The sequence below is a fragment of the Dipodomys spectabilis genome, unplaced genomic scaffold, assembly GCF_019054845.1.
Source record: "Dipodomys spectabilis isolate Male_0828 unplaced genomic scaffold, ASM1905484v1 ptg000043l, whole genome shotgun sequence".
NCBI lineage: Eukaryota > Metazoa > Chordata > Mammalia > Rodentia > Heteromyidae > Dipodomys > Dipodomys spectabilis.
Window position 1 is genome coordinate 26,888,095 of NW_024870720.1, and position 21,583 is coordinate 26,909,677.

The window sequence follows — 21,583 nt, forward strand, 5'->3', positions numbered from 1 at the left end:
GAGGCTAGGCCAACTGCATCATTTGTCCGCATCATTGTAATGAGTCTAAGTGATTAGTGTGAGGGCAGGTGTCTCAATGAGAATGTTTCCCTTTTCTGGGACAGTTTATGGCACAAAGGGTCATGGATTTAAACTTGAAATTCTGTAAGGCAGAAAGATTTGTAGAGAATCATTGAGCCTTTTTTTCCTTCTAGATTATTACTAACTTGAAAGGCTGATGGTTGTCATCACTCATTTTTAGGTGTATGTTGCAGATAATGGGGGATGGGTGGGGGTGGGGTAGGTTACTGCGTACGTAAGTGGTAGTCGAATGTGGGAGGGGAAAGTATGTATCCAGGAGCACCAGAGGAATCTTTGTCTTTGTATCTCATTAACTGGCTATTTGGCTTCAGTTAGCTCATTGGAAAATATAGAAAGTGAACTAGGTAATATTTATGCTTGTCAGCTCAAAGTATGATGATATGTGCCTGAGTCAGTGAATGTAGTCCTCTTTTTCTGGGCACAGGTGGCAAACCACGGTCATGACGATTCTGGCATCAGCGTAAGAGGTGATCATGCCTCTTGTACGCATTTTTGGTGATTGTCATAGCCTGTGAGATCTCGTTTAGTTATATGCAGAGTGTGATGGAAGGGATTTGTGTAACTAATATTAGAAAGTTTATACATGATTAGCCATGAGTGCATTGTCTATTTTGGGGATTATCTGTCTATAGTAACCAAAGACTAGTCTTCCTATTTTCCAGCCGGGGCTTAGGCCACTTCAAAAAGAGAAACTGTAATAGGGTCAGAGATGGACAATGTGTGTGGAATGAGAGCATGAATGTGTGCATTTATGTGTCTCTCTAAGCTGCCTCTCTGGCTGCAATTGCAAATCCGGTTATCTGTGACTGTTAGAATAGCCATTGTTTTGTGTCTTCCAACTCTACTTTTTATTCAGATGTGCAAATGGGGGCCATAAGAGAGATAAATGCAAACTGTCAGTTCTCTACATTTGGCTTACAGGTGGATTTTGCCTGACGGCATATGTGGTGTTATGCACTAAAATTCAGCAACTCTTTTGGGGTTCTGGGTTTCTGTTCTTACTGCTTCGCTGCTTAGTGCTGGTGGTCCCAGCTCTACTTTTCTGATCTTGTCCAAGGGAAATAACCGACAAGACCTAGTTCCTGGTGGTTAATATTCACTATGTAATACACATTGTGAATGGTCTGGGAAGCTCTGCCCACAGCAGAGTAGAGATTGCTAGGCACATACTTGAAGAGAGTAAGTGAAGTTTGAGGTTATGGAAGGTGTTAAGCTTTTTACAGAGGTTAAAAGAGCCAGCAAGAGATGAGTTTGGAGTAGATCCTAGGTTGTTTCCTTTGCCCTGCTTAGGATGCATAGTCTGGAGAACAGAGCAAGTTCTCAAGTTATTATAAGAGCCTCAGACATCGAGAAAGTTTCCTGTTTAGAGACTGAAAGGAAAAATGGGATTAAGACTGACAAGAGAACCTTTGTGTGCCAGTTTAAGTGGGAGGACTTTTTCATACAGATAGTTATAAAATATCTATCTAGATCTCTATGTAGGCATATTTTATATCTATATGCGAATATATAAAAGATTTTTGTCAAAGTGCAGTTAAATTTACTTTGGAGAATAAATATTTTCAGTTTTGAAGTTATTTAACTGTGATTTATTTATTTATTTTGAAAAAAGCCATGGTGGGCTATTAAAAGAAATCTTATCTTGCTGGGCGCCGGTGGCTCACGGCCTGTAATCCTAGCTACTCAGGAGGCTGAGGTCTGAGGATCAAGGTTCAAAGACAGCCTGAGCAGGAAACTCTTAACTGTGATTTTTTTTTTATTGTGAAAATACTGTACAGAGGGGTAACAATTACATGGGCAAGATAATGAATACATTTCTTATCAAGCATTGTAGCCTCCTCCTTTGTTTCCCCTTCCTATATATACGAGAAACTAATACAAAGTTTTATATATTCATTAAGGTAGTTTCCCAAAATGCCTTTAAGAAGAAATTAATAACTTCCTATGTTAGATATTTTCAACTAACTTTTGACCATTGGACATGATTGAGTTGTATTTATAGAAACATGTTCATGAATCTAGGCTTGTTATACTGTCAGCCAGCTTTGTCTAAATCATCAAAGATTAATGATGGAAAGTACAATGAACACCGAATTTCAGTGTGTGCTTAGGTCTTAAGGTTTTCCTTTTTTTTTTTTTTAAGTCATATTGAGGTTAGAAACTAGGGTCTGTTTGTTAGGCAGGTGTACTACTGCTGAACCATGTTTCTCACCTCTGTACTTTTTGCTGGCAGTTTTAAAGATAGAGTCTTATTTTCTGTTTGGACATATATCTGGACCATAATCTGCCTGTTTTAGACTTTATATTGTTGCTAGGATAAAAGGCACATATCACCATGTCCAGTTTTTCTCAATTGAGATGGAATCCTGTCCATTTTTTTTGGTCTAGACTTGTTTAGAACTATTATTCTAGGCAATCTCAGGCTCCCATATAGTTTAGGATAACAGGAATATTCCACTGCACCCAGCTATATGTTGACAAGGAGGCTTGCACATTTTTTTTTCTACCTGGGCTGGACATTATTCACTATAGTTTCATTCCTAGTCTCCAAAGTAGCTAGAATCAAAGATGTGAGCCACTGGTATCTGGCTGTATGCCTTAACATTTTTTCCCCCTTTTACCTACATTGGGGTTTGAACTTGCCAAGCAGGAGCTCTTGCCACTGAGCCATGTCTCCAGCAGAGCCCTTTTGGTTTGAAGATTATAATTAGAATTCTTTTGCTAAAATGAGCATTTAGAAAGTAGATAGCTAAAGAATAGCCCAAGTATAGCCAGCTGCCGGTGGCTCACGCCTGTAATCCTAGCTACTCAGGAGGCTGAGATCTGAGGATCACGGTTCAAAGCCAGCCTGAGCAGGCAAGTTTGTGAGACTCTTATTTCCAATAAACCACTAGAAAACTGGAAGTGGCGCTGTGGCTCAAGCGGTAGAGTGTTTGCCTTGAGCTAAAAAACTCAGGGACAGTACCCAGGCCCAGAGTTCAAGCCCCATGATCTACAAAAAAAAAAAAAAAAAAGACTAGCCTAAGTAAGAACCATAAGCTTGCTTCTCAGAACTTTGAGACATTGTCTCTAAAGTTGTTTGTTCTTACCTAGAGATTGTTATCGCCATCATGATCAAATATCAAATATTAAAAGTGCTGTGCTCAGTAAATATCAGGTAACAAGGTGAGATTTCTTATCAGTCTTGCATGGGGAACCTCAAGTTGCCTTGAGGATTTCTGAGAGCCCTTCAATATATAAAATTCCCAGGCAGTTCAGTGGGAAGCAAAGTACTTCCTTGCCTTCTCTTCTAAAATTACTTTTACTATTTGTTTGCTTGCATGCCTGATCTTAAGTGTATGTGATAGCAAACTACAAAGTCCAAATTCTTAAAATATTTTTTACTTAAAAACTTAAAAAAATTATCCTTAAGTAATTATACAAAGGAGATACCATACAATAAAGCAGTTTATGAATATAATGCATTTTGATCATTGTCACCTCCTTCAACATTTTCATCCCCATTTGACCTACTCCTTTCCTTACTTTTCTTAATTTTATGGTATGTACAGTGAAGTCTTGACTGCATTCTCACCGATTTCTCCCCTTTATTATCTGTCTGTCTCCCTTTAACCTCACCTACCTATTTCCTGGTGTTCATTTTGTTGGGTTTTGACCTAGTCTGTCTAAAAGATCACTATTTGAGCTCTCCAAAGAGTCTGTTATACATCAGTTAATTTATTTGTAAACACTTGCATATCACCCTACGTGTTTACTTATAGATTTATAAGTGTATTCTATCTACCATAATTGAGGGAAGCCATGTAACTTTTGTTTCTCTGGGTCTGTCTTATTTTACTTAGTATAATTTTTATGTCTTTCCATTTCCTTACAAATAGTACAATATTATTCTTTCTAACAGATGAATAAAATTCCACTGTGTGTGTATACTACATTTTCTTAATCCATTTGTCTACTGAGGGCTAATTTCATATCTTGGCTGTGGTGAATAGTATTGCAGTGAACATGGTTGTGCTGGTGGCTTTACTGTAATCTTGTTTGTACCCAGGAGTGGGATTGCTGGGTTATAGAGTAGGTCTATTTAGTTTTTTAAAGACCTTTCATATTGCTTTCCAGAGTGGTTGAACAAGCTTATATATTACCACCAAAAGTGTATTAGTTTTCCCTGTTGGCCACATCCTCCCCAGCATTTGTTGTTGTTTGTTTTCTGGATAGTGTCCATTTCTAACTGGGATAAGATGGAATCTCAGTGTTGTTTTGATTAGCATTGAAGATTTTTTGGTATGTTTTTATTGTAAAAATAGTGTACACAGGGGTTATAGTTACATGAGTAAGGTAATGAGTACATTTCCTATCGAGCATTGTTAGCTCCTCCTTTGTTTTTCCCCTACCATCCCTTCCCTCCCCACTTCCTCAACTCTCCCCCTGCCCAGTTGTAAGGTTCATTTTCTACGTAGTGTCTTGTGCATCTCATTGTTACAATGGGTCATCCTGTATCTTATTTCAGCATTTTGTTATTTCCCTTCCCCTCCCCAAATTAGAAAAATGTATATATACAAGATGCAGGGCACTGATATCAAATGCAGTGAAAACAGGGGTTATACAGTGGGGGAAGAACACACAAGAGAAACAAAAAAAATCACATAGTACATTTTAGATACATTAAAAACAATAGCAAGAAAGAAAAAACAAGTTGTCCCTATCTTGGGGTTCATTTCACTTACCATCATCTTATCTGGTCATATGTACATAGCTTTTGACCTTTTCTGCTTGTCCTTGACTTATATTAGCTATTACAAATAAGGGAAACTATGGGACCTATGTTTCTTTGGGCCTGGCTTACTTCACTTAATATAAGTTTTTCCCAAGTCTTTCCATTTCCTAACAAATGGGGCAATGTCATTCTTTCTGATGGAGGCATAGAATTCCATTGTATACATATACCACATTTTCTTGATCCATTCATCTACTGAGGGGCATCTGGGTTGGTTCCATATCTTAGCTATGATAAATAATGCTGCAATAAACAGAGTTGTGCTGGTAGCCTTAGTATGGCCTTGTTTGTGATCCTTTGGGTAAATGCTCAAAAGAGGGATTGTTGGGTCATAGGGGAGCTCTATGTGGAGTCTTTTGAGGAACCTCCATACTGCTTTCCAAAGTGGTTGAATAAGTTTATACTCCCACCAACAATGCAGTAAGGTTCCCTTCTGGCCACATCCCCTCCAGTATCTGTTGTTACTAGAGTTCTTGATTATAGCCATTCTAACTGGGGTGAGGTGGAATCTCAATGTTGTTTTGATTTGCATTTCTTTTATGGCTAGAGAGGTTGAGATTTCTTCATGTGTCTATTGAGCATTCTTATTTCCTCTTCACTTGTTTATCTGGCAGTTGTTTCTTTGAGGATTTGTTGTTGGGGGATTTAATTTGTTGATTTCTAAGTATATTTTAGATATGAGAGACCCTTGTCCCATGTATGGTTAGTGAAGATTTTTTTTCTTCTTTTTTATTAATAAGTTTTTTATTGTGAAAATACCATACAGAGGGGTTACAGATCTTCTCCCAATTTCTTGGTTTTCTATTGATCTTGCTAGCTGTGTCCTTTGCCATGCAGAAACTCTGTTCAACCTTTCTTTGATTTGTTGTATTTCTGGGTCTTTATTAACAAAATTTCGGCCTGTGCCAAGGAACCCTAGAGTTTCCCCAATTCTTTTTTTTCTTTTTTTTGGTCAGCCATCTGGTTTGAACTCTGAGTCTGGGTGTTGTGCCTGTGCTCTTCAGCTCAAGGCAAGCGCTCTAACACTTGAGCCACAACGCCAACTCTGGTTTTCTGGTGGTTTATTGAAGATAAGAGACTTTCCTGCCTGGGCTGGCTTTGAACCATGATCCTCAGATCTCAGCCTCCTGAGTAGCTAGGCATGAGCCCCTGGTGCTCAACAAATTTTGAATTCTGATCCAAGCATTTCATCAAGAGCTGGCTTACGCTCCCTCCCCACTCAGCTGCAATTATATCATGCCTTTGACAGGGGGTTTCCTTTTCATGAATTGGTATTTAAGCCCTAGTAAATTAGTAATGCTAGTTTGGTGATATCTCACTACAGTTGCCAATGGACACTCTATGTATTTGTGGATGAGAAGCTAACAGTTTATTTGAATTACATTTATTAAATTTAGGGGTTATATAAACTCGTCTATTAAGTCTAAGGATTGTGTAGGCCAGTCTTTCTTATATGAAGTACCTAATGTAGAACCTCCTTGCCTTAAAGATTTTTGGCAGTCTCTTCTTCAGTAAATGTTGCTGGCAAAATTGGTTAAATACCTGTAGAAAACTAAAGTTAGCTCCCTATATATCACCCTGTACCAGAAAAAACTCCAAATGGATCAAAGACCTTGAAGTCAAAGCAGACACCCTGAAAACATTTCAGGAAGGAATAGGAGAAACCCTAGGTCTTCTAAGCACAGGCCAAAATTTTCTGAATAGAGACCCAGAATCACACCAAATCAAAGAAAGGGACAAACGGGACTGCATGAAGCTGCAGAGCTTCTGCATGGCAAAGGACATAGCTAGCAAGATCAATAGAAAGCCCACGGAATGGGAAAAGATCTTCACTAGCCATACAATGGACAAGGGTCTCATATCTAAAATATACTTGGAACTCGAAAAATTAAATCCCCCAACAACAAATCCTCAAAGAAACAACTGCCGCATAAACAAGTGGGCTAAAGACTTAAAGAGAAGCTTCTCTGAAGAGGAAAGAAGGATGGCCAATAGACACATGAAGAAATGCTCAGCCTTTCTAGCCATAAAAGAAATGCAAATCAAAACAACATTGAGATTCCACCTCATCCCAGTTAGAATGGCTAGAATCAAAACCTCTAATAACAACAGATGCTGGAGGGGATGTGACCAGAAGGGAACTCTACTGCATTGCTGGTGGGAGTATAAACCTGTTCTACTACTTTGGAAAGCAGTATGGAGGTTCCTCAAAAGACTTCACATAGAGCTCCCCTATGACCCAGCAATCCCACTTTTGGGCATTTACCCAAATGATCACGAACAAGGCCATACTAAAGCTACCAGCACAACTCTGTTTATCTTAGCATAGCTAAGATATGGAACCAACCCAGATGCCTCTCAGTAGATGAATGGATCAAGAAAATGTGGTATATATACATATATATATATAAAATATTTATTCCATTTTGTATATATTGTGTGCATACACACACACACACACACACACACACACACACACACACACACACACACACAATATGGAATTCTATGCCTCCCTCAGAAAGAATGACATTGCCCCATTTGTTAGGAAATTGAAAGACTTGGAAAAACTCATATTAGGTGAAGTAAGCCAGGCCCAAACAAACATAGGTCCCATGGTTTCCCTTATTTGCAATATCTAGTATATGTCTGGGACAAGCAGAAAAGGTCAAAAGCTATGTATTTATGACCAGATAAGATAATGTTAAGCGAAATGAACCCCAAGATAGGGACAGAAGTGGTGTTTTCGTTCTTGCTATTGTTCCTAACGTATTTATAATGTACCATGTGGTTTTCTTTTTTTTTGTTCCTTTGTTTGTTCCACCCCCACGGTATAACCTCTGTTTTCACTGTATTTGATATCAGTGCCCTTCATTTTTCTAATTTGGGGAGGGGAAGGGAAATAACAAAATGCTGAAATAAGGATACAGGTAACAATACAGGTAACATCTCATAGTAACAATGAGATGTACAAGATACTATGTTGAAAACAAACTTTATAATTTAGGTAGGGAGTGATGAGGGAGAGGAGGAGTGGAGGGGGGATGGAGTGTAGTTGAGGAGGTGGGAGGGAAGGAATTGTAGGGGAAAAACAAAGGAGTTAGCAATGCTTGATAGGAAATGGACTCATTACCTTGCTCATGTAACTGTAACCCCTCTGTACAGTATTTTTACAATAAAAAACATATTTAAAAAGATTTTTTGTGTTTTCACAATAAAAATGTACTTCTAATTAAAAAAATAAACATAAGCATTGAATTTAAAAAAAAAAGATTTTTGGCAGCTTCACAAAAGTGCCTGGAATTTAAGTTTTTTTATATTTTTGTTTTAAAACGTTGTATTGTAAAGGTGGTATACAGAGGGTTACAGTTATGTGATTCAGGTAATGAGTGCATTTCCTTTTGAATGACATCAAACACAATGTCACTTCTTCCTTATGAATTATAGCTGCTTAAAAAATTTGCTCTTTTTTAACTATTGCAAATCAATAATTTCTAACAGAGGATTTTAAAATTTGAGCCTAAAAAGTCTCTTATAATAAGTAGGTAACTGTTTCTGATTCTTTGTGCATCTTACTATTTTATAGACTTCTTGTGGGGTTGGAAAGTCTGTCTATCAAACTTTGCCTTTTCCCGTGTCCTTTCCCCCATTCTCTCTAAGTTTTCTTGTACCTATACTTCTAGTTGAGTTTTTTAGTCTAAGAAGTAAAGCAGCACCTTTTGGCAATCTAGCACTTATCTAGTTCTCTACCTCCTCTTCAACATATTTCTTTTCACAATTAAGAAAAGAGTAAATGTCTCAATGTTGCTTCCTTACATTTTCTTGTCGATAGTTATCAATGTGCTTTAGGCATCTTGTCATAAAACCAGGTTAACATTAAATAAGACAGGGAAGGCACTATTGAACTATTTTGGGAATGCTGTTTACTGGTTTTGGAAAAATGAATATGCTATATGTTTTGGGATCTTTTCTTTGAACTGATGAAATAGAAATTCACTTGATTATAGAAAGAATAGATAAAAACCATTTCTTGATGTCTAATTAGAGATGTATTTGGGAGGCTGAGTGGGATTAGGTAGGAGAGAATGAGGAGCACTGGAGCGATCAGAGATTTTACCTCTCCTTTGGGGATCCTTCAGCTAAAACATAGTGCTGAAATCTCAAGTAAAAGTAATTATAGGCTGCCTTTTTCTAAAATAGGCTTAGGGTGAAATGAAAGTAACATTGAAGACTGAGCTTAGTGTATCATGAATGACATGGAACTGTGGACCCACTACAAGTTGACCTAAAATTCACCTCTTCGCTTCCTTCCTCTATACTAGGAAGCAAACAATTATAAGGTTGATGGGATGAATATAGTGTTGAAAAAGTATTCAAGCAATGATGGTGCCCTTGATGAGATGATAAAGCCCTTCTTGGTCCTTACACCTGAGCTGTCACCTGTGGTATTTTATGGAGAGGACACTTGGCTAGCTGTGACAGCATCCTAAATCTCTCCAAACAGTGTTTTCTGCTCCTGCATGATGGGGATGATCACAGAGTTGCAAGAAGAGTCAGCTGTGACTGACTGGCATGCTTACAAGCATTTGTTATGGTTGCTGTCCATTGAATGTATCATAGTAAACACAGCAACGTGCTTCCCAGGAAGGAACTGGAAGATCCTTCCTCTATCCAACACATGCATATGTTGTTAACCAGCAAGTCATCTATAGAATCTTTAAATTGCTAAATTTTTAGTTCGCTGGCTTGTGAAGTTGTTTGATTCTTCCAAGTTCTGAATCATCCTAAGTAGTAAAGTGGGTATAAGTGAGAGCCACCTTAAGTTGGATCACTATGGAATTACTAAGTAGAAGAGTCTCCAGTTTGCCTGAAAACATTAGAGCAATAACCACAAGAATGTAGTAGGCTGTACTATTTCAGGAATTAGAAGATTTGGAAGTGACAATTTCATTGTACTTTCTGCTTGGGCTTTCTGTACTCTCTGGGAATAAACAAGAATTACACAGTAATGATTCTGATGCTCAGAGATAAGCAGGACAGCCATGTTTGCTTCTCAGCAGTGCTGTCTTTGATGTGGATTGTGACACATTCCAAGACATTTTGAATGTGTTGGGAACTCCTACCCTCTGTCACTGCAAGGCATGTAGGATACTTACTTAACCACATGATATTACGGTAAGTGGCAAATAAAGGACTCAGTGCCCTTGACTGTATACTTGAGTGAACACTGTCAAATGTGGATCCCAGGAATTTAACTTTATAGTAGCAAGAATAAACTTTATTCTAGTAATATTTACAATAGTCACCTCTTCTTCCAGGCACTGGTGATTCATGCCTGTGATCCTAGCTACACAGGAGGCTGAGATCTGAGGATCATGATTCTGAAGCCAGCCCAAGCAGAAAAGTCTTTGAGATACTTATCCCTAATTTAGCATTAAAAAAAAGCTAGGAGGCTGGGTGCTGGTGGCTCATGCCTATAATCCTAGCTACTCAGGAGGCTGAGATCTGAGGATCTCTGTTCAAAGCCAGCCCGGACTGGAAAGTCCATGAGACTCTTATCTCCAATAAACCACTCAGAAAATCGGAAGTGGCGCTGTAGCTCAAGTGCTAGAGCACTAGGCTTGAGCTGAAGAGCTGAGGGACAGCACCCAGGCCTAGAGTTCAAGCCCTACAATGGACAAAAAAAAAAAAAAGAAAAAGCTGGGAGTGGAGCTGAGGTCAAGAGGTAGAGCACTAGCTTGAACACAAATGCTCAGGGACAGTGAGTGCCTAGTTCCTAGTTCAAGCTCCAGGACTGTCGCACGCACACACACACACAGACACACACAGGCACACACACACACACACACACACAGAGTCACCTCTTCCTAATGTACTACTGCTGTTTTAAAAAAGCTTTGCTCTTAAAAAAAAACTATTGCAAGTCAATAATTTCTAGCAGAGGATTTTTAAATTTGAGCCTAAAAAGCCTCTTATATTAAGTAGGTAACTGTTCTTGATTCTTTGAGCATCTTACTAGTTTTTAGACTTCTTGAAGGATTGGAAAGCCTGTCTATCAAACTGTTCCTTTTTTTTTTACATGTAAAACAACACGACATGCTCAATTTTTCTGTTCCCTCGAGCCTGCAGTCATTTTGAGAGTCATAATATAAAAATAGCCATTAATTTTCCTGACATTTTTCTGAGACAGATAAAGCACCATTAATGAAAATAAATACTGAGGTTAACCTGTGATAGTCTCACCCACAGTGATGGTCTTTTCAGCAGGAATGTTGCTTTATTGATCGTGAAGACAGGTGTTCTGTCCATCTGAGTTCTGTGGTGTTTTTGTTACTTAATACATATGACTCACTAAATATTTGGTCATTACTTCAGGAAGCATGCCTACCTTGTCCAGCCCATCAAAAGCAAGCCTGTCTTCTTCTTTGTTCTCATGAGCAAGGAAGCTGAAGAGCAGAATGTTGCTCGAGAAATACTTGGTCATGCAGCAGTCATCATCCTAGTTCCTCATGGTCTACTTAATCCCAGAACCATAAAGAGAAAACAGTTACCAATAATATAGGTAGAGAAGGAGGGCACTCTGAGGTCAGAAATTGCTCAGCTTTGTGCAGTGATTTTCTCCAGCAGTTCCTGGAAGACAATACCTTCCTTACCACGCATAATCTATTTACCATGCCTCGAGGATTCCCACAAAGAGTTTATAGCCATGTGAGTCCTAGAGAGTTATGGCTTCCTTGAAGGCCATCACTGAGAGTATAAAACGTGGGTGTGTGGCACATTGACTGGCAGCAGAGCAGCTGGAAATGAGTGTGAAGGATTCTTTAAATTGGCAGACAGTTTCTAAAATTCTAAATATGATGATGACAGTTGTACAACTCTGTAAATATACCAAAACCATTGAGCTATGTTCTTTTTTTTTTTTTTTTTTTTTTTTTTTTTTTATTGTAAAGCTACTATACAGAGGGTTACAGTTACATGAGTGAGGTTATGAGTACACTTCCTCTTGAACATTGTTACCCCCTCCATTGTTTTCCCCCTACCATCCCCTCCCTCCCTCCCTTCCCCGAGGTTCTCTTTTTTTTTTTTTTTTTTTTTGATTGTGATTAAATGATTACATAATTTCAAAGTCACAAGTTCATTCTAACTTCCCTGGAGCAAATTGTCTACCACAGTCTGTAATATATAACAGTGTTCACATGTTATGTACCATATTTGTGATCAGCAGCATGAGGATATTTAGTAGTGGTTCAACCAGATGAGCGGGAGTTCTTTGTTTCTTAAGTCCTGTTAGTTTTGTCGTATCACCTAACCTTTTGGATTTAGCATCCACTTATGAGGGAGACCATGTACCGTTTGTCTCTTCGTTCTTGGCTTACCTCGCTCAACATGATTCCTTCTAGCTCCATCCATTTCCCTGCAAATGCCATTATTTTGTCATTTCTAATGGCTGCATAATATTCCATTGTGTATAGATACCACAATTTTTGGATCCATTCATCTGTGGTGGGGCACCTAGGTTGTTTCCATATCCTAGCTATTGCGAACAGTGCTGCAATAAACATGGAGGTGCACGTGTCCTTGTATATTGGTTCCTGTTGTTCAGGGTAGATGCCTAGAAGTGGTATGACTGGGTCGTAAGGGAGGTCAATCTTTAGCTTTCTAAGGACCCTCCAGACTGCTTTCCAAAGTGGTTGTATAAGTGTACATTCCCACCAGCAGTGTAATAGGGTTCCTCTTTCTCCACATCCCCTCCAGCATTTGTCGTTGGCTGATTTGTGGATGTGGGACATTCTGACTGGGGTAAGGTGGTATCTCAGGGTTGTCTTTATTTGCATTTCCTTCACCACCAGGGATGATGAACATTTCCTCATGTGTTTCTTTGCCATTTTTATTTCTTCATTTGAGAAGTCCCTCTTTAGTTCCCTTGCCCATTTAGTAATTGGTTTGTTAGGTTTGGGAGGGATTAGTTTCTTGAGTTCCCTGTATATACAGGATGTTAACCCCTTGTCTGATATATTGCTGGTAAATATTTTTTCCCAATTAGTTGGTTGTCTTTCTAGCTTAGTTGCGATAGATTTAGCTGTGCAGAAGCTTTTTATTTTAAGGTAGTCCCATTTGTCGAGTCTCTCTCCAACTTCTTGTGACCCTGGGACTCTGTTCAGGAAGTTCCTTCCTGTGCCTATTAGTTCAAGTGTCTCTCCTACTCTGTCCTGCAGTAGTTTCAGAGATTCAGGTTTAATGTTAAGGTCTTTAATCCATTTTGAGTTGATGTTGGTGCATGGTGATAGGCTGGGGTCCACTTTTAGTTTTCTGCATGTGGCTGCCCAGTTTTCCCAGCACCAGCGGTTGAAGAGGCTGTGTTTCTTCCATTGTATGTCTTTGGCTCCTTTGTCGAATATCAGCTGGCTGTAGGCCTGTGGATTTATATCTGGATCTTCTATTCTGTTCCATTGGTCTTCGGGTCTGTTTTTGTGCCAGTACCATGCTGTCTTTGTGATTATAGCTCTGTAGTAGAGTTTGAAGTTCGGCATGGATAGCCCTCCCATATTGTCTTTATCCCCTAGAATTGTTTTGGCTATTCTAGGTCTTTTGTTGTTCCATATAAATTTTTGGACTGTTTTCTGTATTTCAGTGATGTACGTCATTGGGATTTTAATAGGAATTGCATTGAATTTGTATATTAGTTTTGGAAGTATCACCATCTTTACTATATTAAGTCGGCCTATCCAGGAGCATGGGAGGTCTTTCCATTTCCTAGTGTCTTCTGCAATTTCTTTCTTTAACTTTTTATAGTTCTCATTAAATAGTTCTTTTACATCTTTGGTTAGGTTAATTCCTAAATATTTTATTTTTTGGGAGGTTATTGTGAATGGGGTTGCTCCCTTTATTTCCCTCTCTTCCTGTGCGTTATCAGTGTATAGGAAGGCAACTGATTTTTGTGGGTTTATTTTGTATCCTGCTATTTTGCCGAAGTGACTTATGATTTCTAAAAGTTTGGGGATGGAGTTTTTGGGATCGTGGAGGTATAGTATCATGTCGTCTGCAAAAAGGGATAGTTTCACTTCTTCTTTCCCTATGCGGATCCCTTTAATGTCTTTTTCTTGCCTTATTGCCCTGGCTAAGGGTTCTAGGACTATGTTGAAGAGGAGTGGAGACAGTGGACATCCTTGCCTTGTTCCTGTTTTTAGGAGGATTGGTTGTAGCTTTTCCCCATTAAGTATAATATTGGCTATTGGTCTGTCATAAATGGCTTTTATTGTTTTTAGAAATGTTCCTTCTATTCCTATTTTCTCCAGAGCTTTTAGCATGAATGAATGTTGAATTTTATCAAAGGCCTTTTCTGCATCTGTGGCGATAATCATGTGATTCTTGACCTTGGCTCTGTTGATATGCTGGATTACATTTATTGACTTACGTATGTTAAACCATCCCTGTGTCTCTGGGATGAAGCCTACCTGATCATAGTGTATTATTTTTTTTATGTGTTTCTGGATTCTGTTAGCTAGAATCTTGTTAAGGATCTTTGCATCTGTGTTCATCAAGGAGATTGGCCTGTAATTCTCCTTTTTGGTTGGGTCTTTGCCTGGTTTGGGGATGAGTGTGATATTGGCTTCGTAGAATGAGTTTGGGATAGCTCCCTCCTTCTCTGTTTCTCTGAAGAGCTTGAGGAGTATGGGTATTAGTTCTTCTTTAAAGGTCTTATAGAATTCTGCTGTGAATCCATCTGGTCCTGGGCTTTTTTTTGTTGGAAGACTTTTGATAGCTTCCTGTATCTCATTATAGGATATTGGCTTATTTAATTGGTTAACTTCTTCTTTGCTCAGTTTGGGTAACTTGTATTTCTCTAAAAATGCATCCATTTCCGCCAGATTTTCTTCCTTTAGAGAGTATAGCTTTTGAAAGTAGTCTGTTAGAATTGTTTGGATATCTTGGGTGCGTGTTGTGATGTTTCCCGTGGCATCCCTAATCCTATTAATATGGGTTTCCTCTCTTCTTTTTTTAATTAATCTTGCCAACGGGCCATCAATTTTGTTTATTTTTTCAAAGAACCAGCTTTTTGTTTGGTTTATTTTGGTTATGGTTTTCTGATTTTCTAATTGGTTAATCTCTGCTCTCAATTTGGTTATCTGGCTTCGTCTAGTAGCTTTGGGTCCCATTTTTTCTTGTTTTTCTAGCTGTTTTAGTTGCAACATGAGATTATTTACTTGGTCTGTCTCCATTCTCTTGATGTGGGCACTGAGGGCAATAAATTTGCCCCTCAGGACTGCTTTTGCTGTGTCCCACAAGTTTCTTTGTGAGGTGTTTTCATTTTCATTGAGTTCTAGGAAATGCTTTATTTCTTCTCTGATCTCTTCTGTTACCCAGGCCTTGTTAAGGAGTGTGCTGTTCAATTTCCATGTATTAGAGAAATTTCTGCGGTATGCTTTGTTATTGAGAGCTAGCTTGATTCCACTGTGGTCAGATAGGATACAGGGGATTATGTCGATCCCTTTGTATTTGCTTAAGTTCCTTGAATGAACTATGATATGGTCTATTTTGGAGAAAGTTCCATGAGCTGCTGAGAAGAATGTGTACTGTGTTGTTTTAGGGTGAAATACTCGGTAGATGTCAGTTAATTCCGCTTGAAGTATGGCCTCACTTAATTCGGTAGCTTCTTTACCAATCCTCTGGTTGGTAGACCTGTCCTTTGGTGAGAGTGGCGTGTTAAAGTCTCCTAGTATTATCGTATTGGGATCTATTTTATTCTGTAAGTTTGAGAGCATTTGTTTAACATATCTGGGTGCACCAATATTTGGGGCATATAAGTTGATGATGGTTATATCCTCCTCTTGGATTGTTCCCTTTATTAATATGTAGTGTCCGTCCTTGTCTTTCTGTACTGATTTTAATGAAAAGTTTATTTTGTCAGATATCAGGATAGCTACACCTGCTTTCTTATTGGGGGAATTTGATTGGTAGATCCTTTTCCACCCCTTCACTCTGAGTTTGTTTGTATGTTTGGCTGAGAGGTGGGTCTCCTGAAGGCAACAGATGGATGGGTCTTGTTTTCTGATCCAGTCCTCAGTTCGTTTTCTTTTAATTGGCGAATTCAGCCCATTTATATTAAGAGAAAGTATAGAGAGATGCATTGTTGTCCCTGCCATTCCGTTTTCCTAAGTTTTTCTTCTTTCCTTTCCTCCTGTGCTTGCTCAGTTAGACTTTGAGTAATGCCTGTTTGGGGCAGGTCCCAGTTCCTGGTTGCTTTCTTCAGGTTGTGTCCCCCCTCTTAGAATTCTTTGTAATGCTGGCTTAATGTTTATGTATTCATTTAGTTTTTCTTTGCTATTAAAAGTTTTCAGTTCTCCATCGAATGTGAATGCTAGCTTTGCCGGGTATATCAGTCTGGGTTGGCAGTTATTGGCTCTCAGGGCTCGTATGGTGCTTTCCCAGGCTTTTCTTGCATTCATTGTTTGTGTGGAGAGATCTGCAGTGATTCTAATTTTTTTCCCGTTGTAGTATAGCTCCTTCTTCATTTTTGCTGCATGCAGGATTGTTTCCTTATTATTCAGATCCATCATTGTTACTATTATGTGCCTAGAAGTGTTTCTCCTGGGATCTTGCTTGTTGGGTGTTCGATAAGCTTTTGTGATGTAGTTAAGATGGTCGTTTTTGAGGTGGGGAAAATTTTCATTGACTATCTTGTTAAATAGGTGTTGCATTCCCTTGCTCTGGAATTCCTCACCTTCGTCCACTCCGATTATGCGAAGGTTAAATTTTTTAGCATTATCTGCTTGCTCTTGAATTTCCCTTTGGTTTAATTTGAGTGATTTTTCCATATCTGTCACTTTTTGGTCCAGTTGGTGTATTCTGTCTTCTGTATCTGACACTCTACCTTCCATTTCATTCACTCTGTTGACCGTGGCTTCTATTGTGGTTTGCATGGTGGAAATGGATCCCTTTATGGATTCAATGTTGGTTCTCAGAGTACTGATCTCACCTCTCAATGAGGTGATATCAGTATGCATTACCTCTAATTTGGCGTTTATCTCACTTCTTACTGAGGTTTGTGCAGCTTCTATTTTTGCATCCAATTTTTGTTTGATGTCCTGTATATCTTTTGATAGTTCATCCTTGTGCTCTTTCAATTTCTGATCCATTTCTCGCTTTATTTCTTGAGTCATTGCCTCCAGCAACCCTTGGATGTAGTTTTTGTCTTCCATTCCTGCTTTGCTCCCACTGGGGCTCTCCCCTGCGTGGCTGCTGGCTTTTGAGGTGAGCTTGCTGTCCTGGGTAGTGGTAAACCTTGTGATTTTTCTCTGTGATTTTCGCATGGGGGTTCAGGAGACTGCTCTTCAATCTTGTTTTGGTGTGTCTGTCTTTGCTTGGTTGCTGATTCTGTATTGGTAGAGAGAGTCTGTGCCTGATCTGGATTCTGTTGGGAGCCTATTTCCAGCTGCTATTCACTTAGGATTCTCAGCTCTCTGCTGTAGCAATTCCCGCCTTTGGAAGGGTTGAGCAGCCTGGACTGCTTGTGTTTGCTCCTGCGGGTGCTCTTGGGAAGATCAGATGCTCTGGATGCACTCTCCCAAATACTGGAGTCTGCTATGGGCTCCTGATGTGTTTTTGTTTGTTTGTTTTGGGCTGGTTGTGGGCTTGAACTCTAGGTTTGGGTGCTGTCCCTCAGCTCTTCAGCTCAGGGCTGGCACCCTACCATTTGAGCCACAGCCCCACTTCTGACCCTTTTTGCTTTGTTCAGGCGCCGGTCCCCTGGCCTGGTTCCGGCCCCAGCCTGGAGCGCGCTCGTTAGGCCTGTGCTAATGTGTATACCACCTTGGTTATGCAGCCTGGAGGACACAGTTCAAATTTCTTCTACTGTTGGTAGTCTTGACCCAGGGGCACTGTTCCTGGCTTGAGCATTTAAGTTCCCTTCCAAGGGCGCTCTTGCTCTGGCCTGGCCAGCAGAGTGTGCTCTACCGGCTGGTGGAGCTCTCGAACAGTTCCCAGTTTTAGTGGGTCCTGTGGCCCGGGTGTTGGGGTAGGGAGTCTAGGTCAGGGTCTGGGGATTCCCTCCAGCTCTGGTCTCCCTTGATGGATTCCCTGTCCCCTGATGGGTACTCACCCTGTAGGTCGTCAGTTGTTGTTGCAGTCCGTCAGTTGTTGTTGCAGTCCGAGTTCAGTTGGGGTGGTTGCGGGCTGGGTTGGGCGGCCCCCCGCCGGGTCGTTGCGATCGCGATTGGGCGGGTGGGTCTGCAGACAGGTCCCTTTGTGGCGCTGCTGGTGCCGGGCGGCTTTGGCGGGATGGAGCCTCTCCGCTCCGGTGGAGAGTGATGGGTGGGGTGGGATCCTCCTGGAGACTCCCGGCTGGTAGGTTTCTCTGTTCCTGGCGATCCGCTGTTCTGCAATCCGGTACCTGGTGATCTGCAAGCAGCCCCCTGTGTCTCTGTGGCTCCGGCAGCCCCCGCCGGGCCGGCTGGCCGGCGGCTTGGCGCACTGCCGCGCGGCCAGTAAAGGTTGGGGGAGGGGTCTTCGCTCTTCTCTGTTCTGAAATTCTTCTTTTCCTCTCTTTCTTTTTTTTGTTATTTTCCACCTCTGGTTTTTCTCTGAGTGTTCGTCTTTTTGTTGTTGTCGGTCTCTTGGGGAGATTAAACGTTGGAACTCGAACTCTCTTTTTGGTTGGAGAGAGCTGTGGCGTTTCCCTACTGCCCCGTCGCCATCTTGGTCCCCCCTCCTGAGCTATGTTCTTAAGGTACACTTGTACATGGGCCTGAGATTTGGAATGTCCTGAAAGAACTTCCATTGCCACTTGGTTATCTGGAGGGGCACCATAGCAGCCTGGAGGGCTGAATCATATCTGAAACTTCCCACTTGTTGAAAGGAGTTGTAGACATGTTGGGGACAAGATCATGAGGAGGGCAGGTGGTATCATTTTTGTGAGGGTGACAACTTAAATTAGGTTCTCAAAGCTAAAGGATCTTCCTGTCTAGAGTTGGAAGACTCAGTCTGAATCATTGTAATTCAGCAGACTAAAGTCCACTTTAGAGTCAGAAATCTGACCTTACAATTTTAATGGCCCAAAGAGACTGTCTTTCCAATGGCTTGATGAATGTAAAACACAGATTTGGGTGAATGTATCAAATCTTTCTGTATAACCTCAGTGTGACTAATGTAACTTAATTACACATTATTTTTGCTTACCTGCCATTATTCAGGCGTAGAAAAATATTATGACAACATTCCTACCTTGGTGTGTGTGTGTGTGTGTGTGTGTGTGTGTGTTTGTGTGTGTGTGTGTGTGATATTTTCCTAATTCCTAAATGAAGCTTTCAGCATTTGATTTACTGAAGAAATTGGTTGGCTTTGCTTACTTGAATTGTTGGGGACTTGAGATAAAACCTCCTGACTCCTTGAGTAACTGGAGCTCAGGAAACAATTGACGCTGTTTCTTATTTCACATTGTTTCTGAGACATTTCCTACTTCCTAGTATAATATAGCTTTCCCATGAGAACCATTTACTTGCAAATGGTTAGACATGATAAACTTCTCATTGGCACACATTCTGTGGGGAGAGTTTCACCATGCTTTGTTTGGAATAACAAGTTACTGGGTATTTCTCTTTCTCCCTCTCTTCCTTCCTGCTCCCTTTCTATCTTTCTCTCTCCCCTCCCCTTCCCTGCATGTGTATAGTGAGGGCTTCTGCTCCAGGTTCATTCCCAGTATGAGCTGTTTCTTTTGCTCACTACCACATTGACTTCAGCCTCTTTATTCCTTAGTTGGAATCTGTTTTTTAAAGTGACATATTCTTTTAATGCTGCCTGTCTAAGGAAACCGCCTGTGAATGGTGGTTTTTTAGATGTGTTGACAGCAGTTGAGATCAGAATGCTGTATGTGGATTTCACTGTGGTATGTGATATTATCTCTGGCACTCGGACATGTGTCAAAGAATAAGTCCAGAAATGGGAAATGAAAACCATCGATGAGATAAACTAATCGGACTTACAATTAAAAAAATGGTCACATTAGTTCTGAAGTGATGTTTTTCACATTCCAAAGTTATGTTGTAGATAGATAGAATGAAAGTAAAAGTTCCCAACTAAAAAGATTTGGAATTTTGAATTCTTTTCTCTTTTGTCTTACCAGATATTTGCAAAAAAATATACTAAGTCGATTTTGCAGTTCCCTCAATCCTTTTTCTCCATGCCCTTCTCTTCAAGGCAGTTTTTGCTGGGCTGAGTTTATTTTTATCATTGCAACAACCAGTTTTTAGAAACTTTTGGAAACGAAAAAAGAAAAATGAGAAAGACACTGTAGCTGACATTCATTGTAGCTGTTTCCTAGTGTGAACATTTGAGTATTTCTAAAATCTTCTCTCCAACTATGTCTTCTTATCTCAGTCTGTCCCAGTTCTAAGTCTCTGTTCTGCTGATAGGGTAAAAAAAAAGACAAAAAGTTATACTGTAAAACTTTTTCCCCAGCACAATGACCTTTTTTTTTTTTTTGACTTTTTGAACTTTGCTTTAGATCTTTATTTTTGTAGCTCCCTTTCTAGCACCTTAGCCAATACAATCACACACTCAACAAGGATAGACAGGAAAAGCCTCTAGGGCTTACCCAAATGAATGATGGGATTGAGACCCAATGTAGTTAAGAAGAGCCTATAGTTCATTGATGGCAGAGATGTGGCCATAGGCAAGGACTCCTGGCACTTTGGTATTTACTTGTTTTCCTAGACAGAAAGAAGGTCATCTGGATAGAACTACAGTCCATACTAGTACAAATCTAGTTCTAGAACCAACAAGTTTAATTACAGTGTTACTACATGAAAATTAGGAGAGAATTCTCATTTTCCAGTTCTGATTTGCCAAGTAGTGAATGATACCATTGAATTCATAGATCTTTTCTCAGACCTGTGGATCTTGAATATTTTGTGTGTAGCAGATAATAGAATTTGATGGTGTTGTGTGTGTGTGGGGTAGTGGTGGTGGTGGTGGTGGTGGTGGTGGTGGTGAGGGCACACACCTGTAATCCTACCTACTTGTATCATAATCTGAAGCTGACTGAGGCAAAAGCCTAAGCCCTTATCTGGAAAACATACTAAAAAACAAAAGGTCTAGGGGTGTGGCTTAAGTAGGGTGGAGCACTTGCTTAGAAAGTGTGAGGTCCTGAATTCAATCCTCAGTACTAACCCCTCCCCCTAAACTATTGGATATTACTGAAAATTTGTGTTGTACCTTCTATTTAGGTCACCATACCATCTACATTGGGGTCCACGTGCCCAAGAGCTACCGGAGAAGGAGACGTCACAAGAGAAAGACAGGGCATAAAGAAAAGAAGGAAAAGGAGAGAATCTCTGAGAACTACTCTGACAAATCAGATGTGGAGAATGCTGATGAGTCCAGCAGCAGTATCCTCAAACCTCTTAGTGAGTAATCTCTGGGCTCAGTGCCTCTCTGCTTTGCTCCTTATCCTGGGGGAAGATACCTTCTAGAATTTTGGGGCTCATGGAGTGAAACAGTTATATGGGAATGGTCTCTGAAGGAAAATGTTGGTGGAGATGTTTTTCTTAAGCCAGACAGGTTGATCTGTGAAGTCAAGTAAAAGATTCTGTGCTAATTTAAAAAGCAAATCAGATAACAGTTTAGGTAGAGTTATGTACTGTACATTCTGTTAGTAATAGGTAGAGTTATGTATTGTATATTCTGTTAGTAAAATGGGACAGTGTTACAGGTGGCATTTAGTTTGGTGATCAA

The 21,583-nt window shown here is 40.1% G+C and overlaps 1 protein-coding gene across 2 annotated transcripts in view; it reads left to right on the forward strand.

Annotated features, from left to right (window-relative positions):
- Slc4a4 (solute carrier family 4 member 4) overlaps positions 1-21,583 on the forward strand; it is a 315,411-nt gene that overhangs the window by 10,034 nt on the left and 283,794 nt on the right. For both annotated transcript variants that reach the window (XM_042678216.1, XM_042678217.1), the window contains exon 2: positions 21,076-21,255. In XM_042678216.1, coding sequence (XP_042534150.1) covers positions 21,076-21,255 — 180 coding nt within the window. The remainder of the gene's footprint in view (positions 1-21,075; positions 21,256-21,583) is intronic.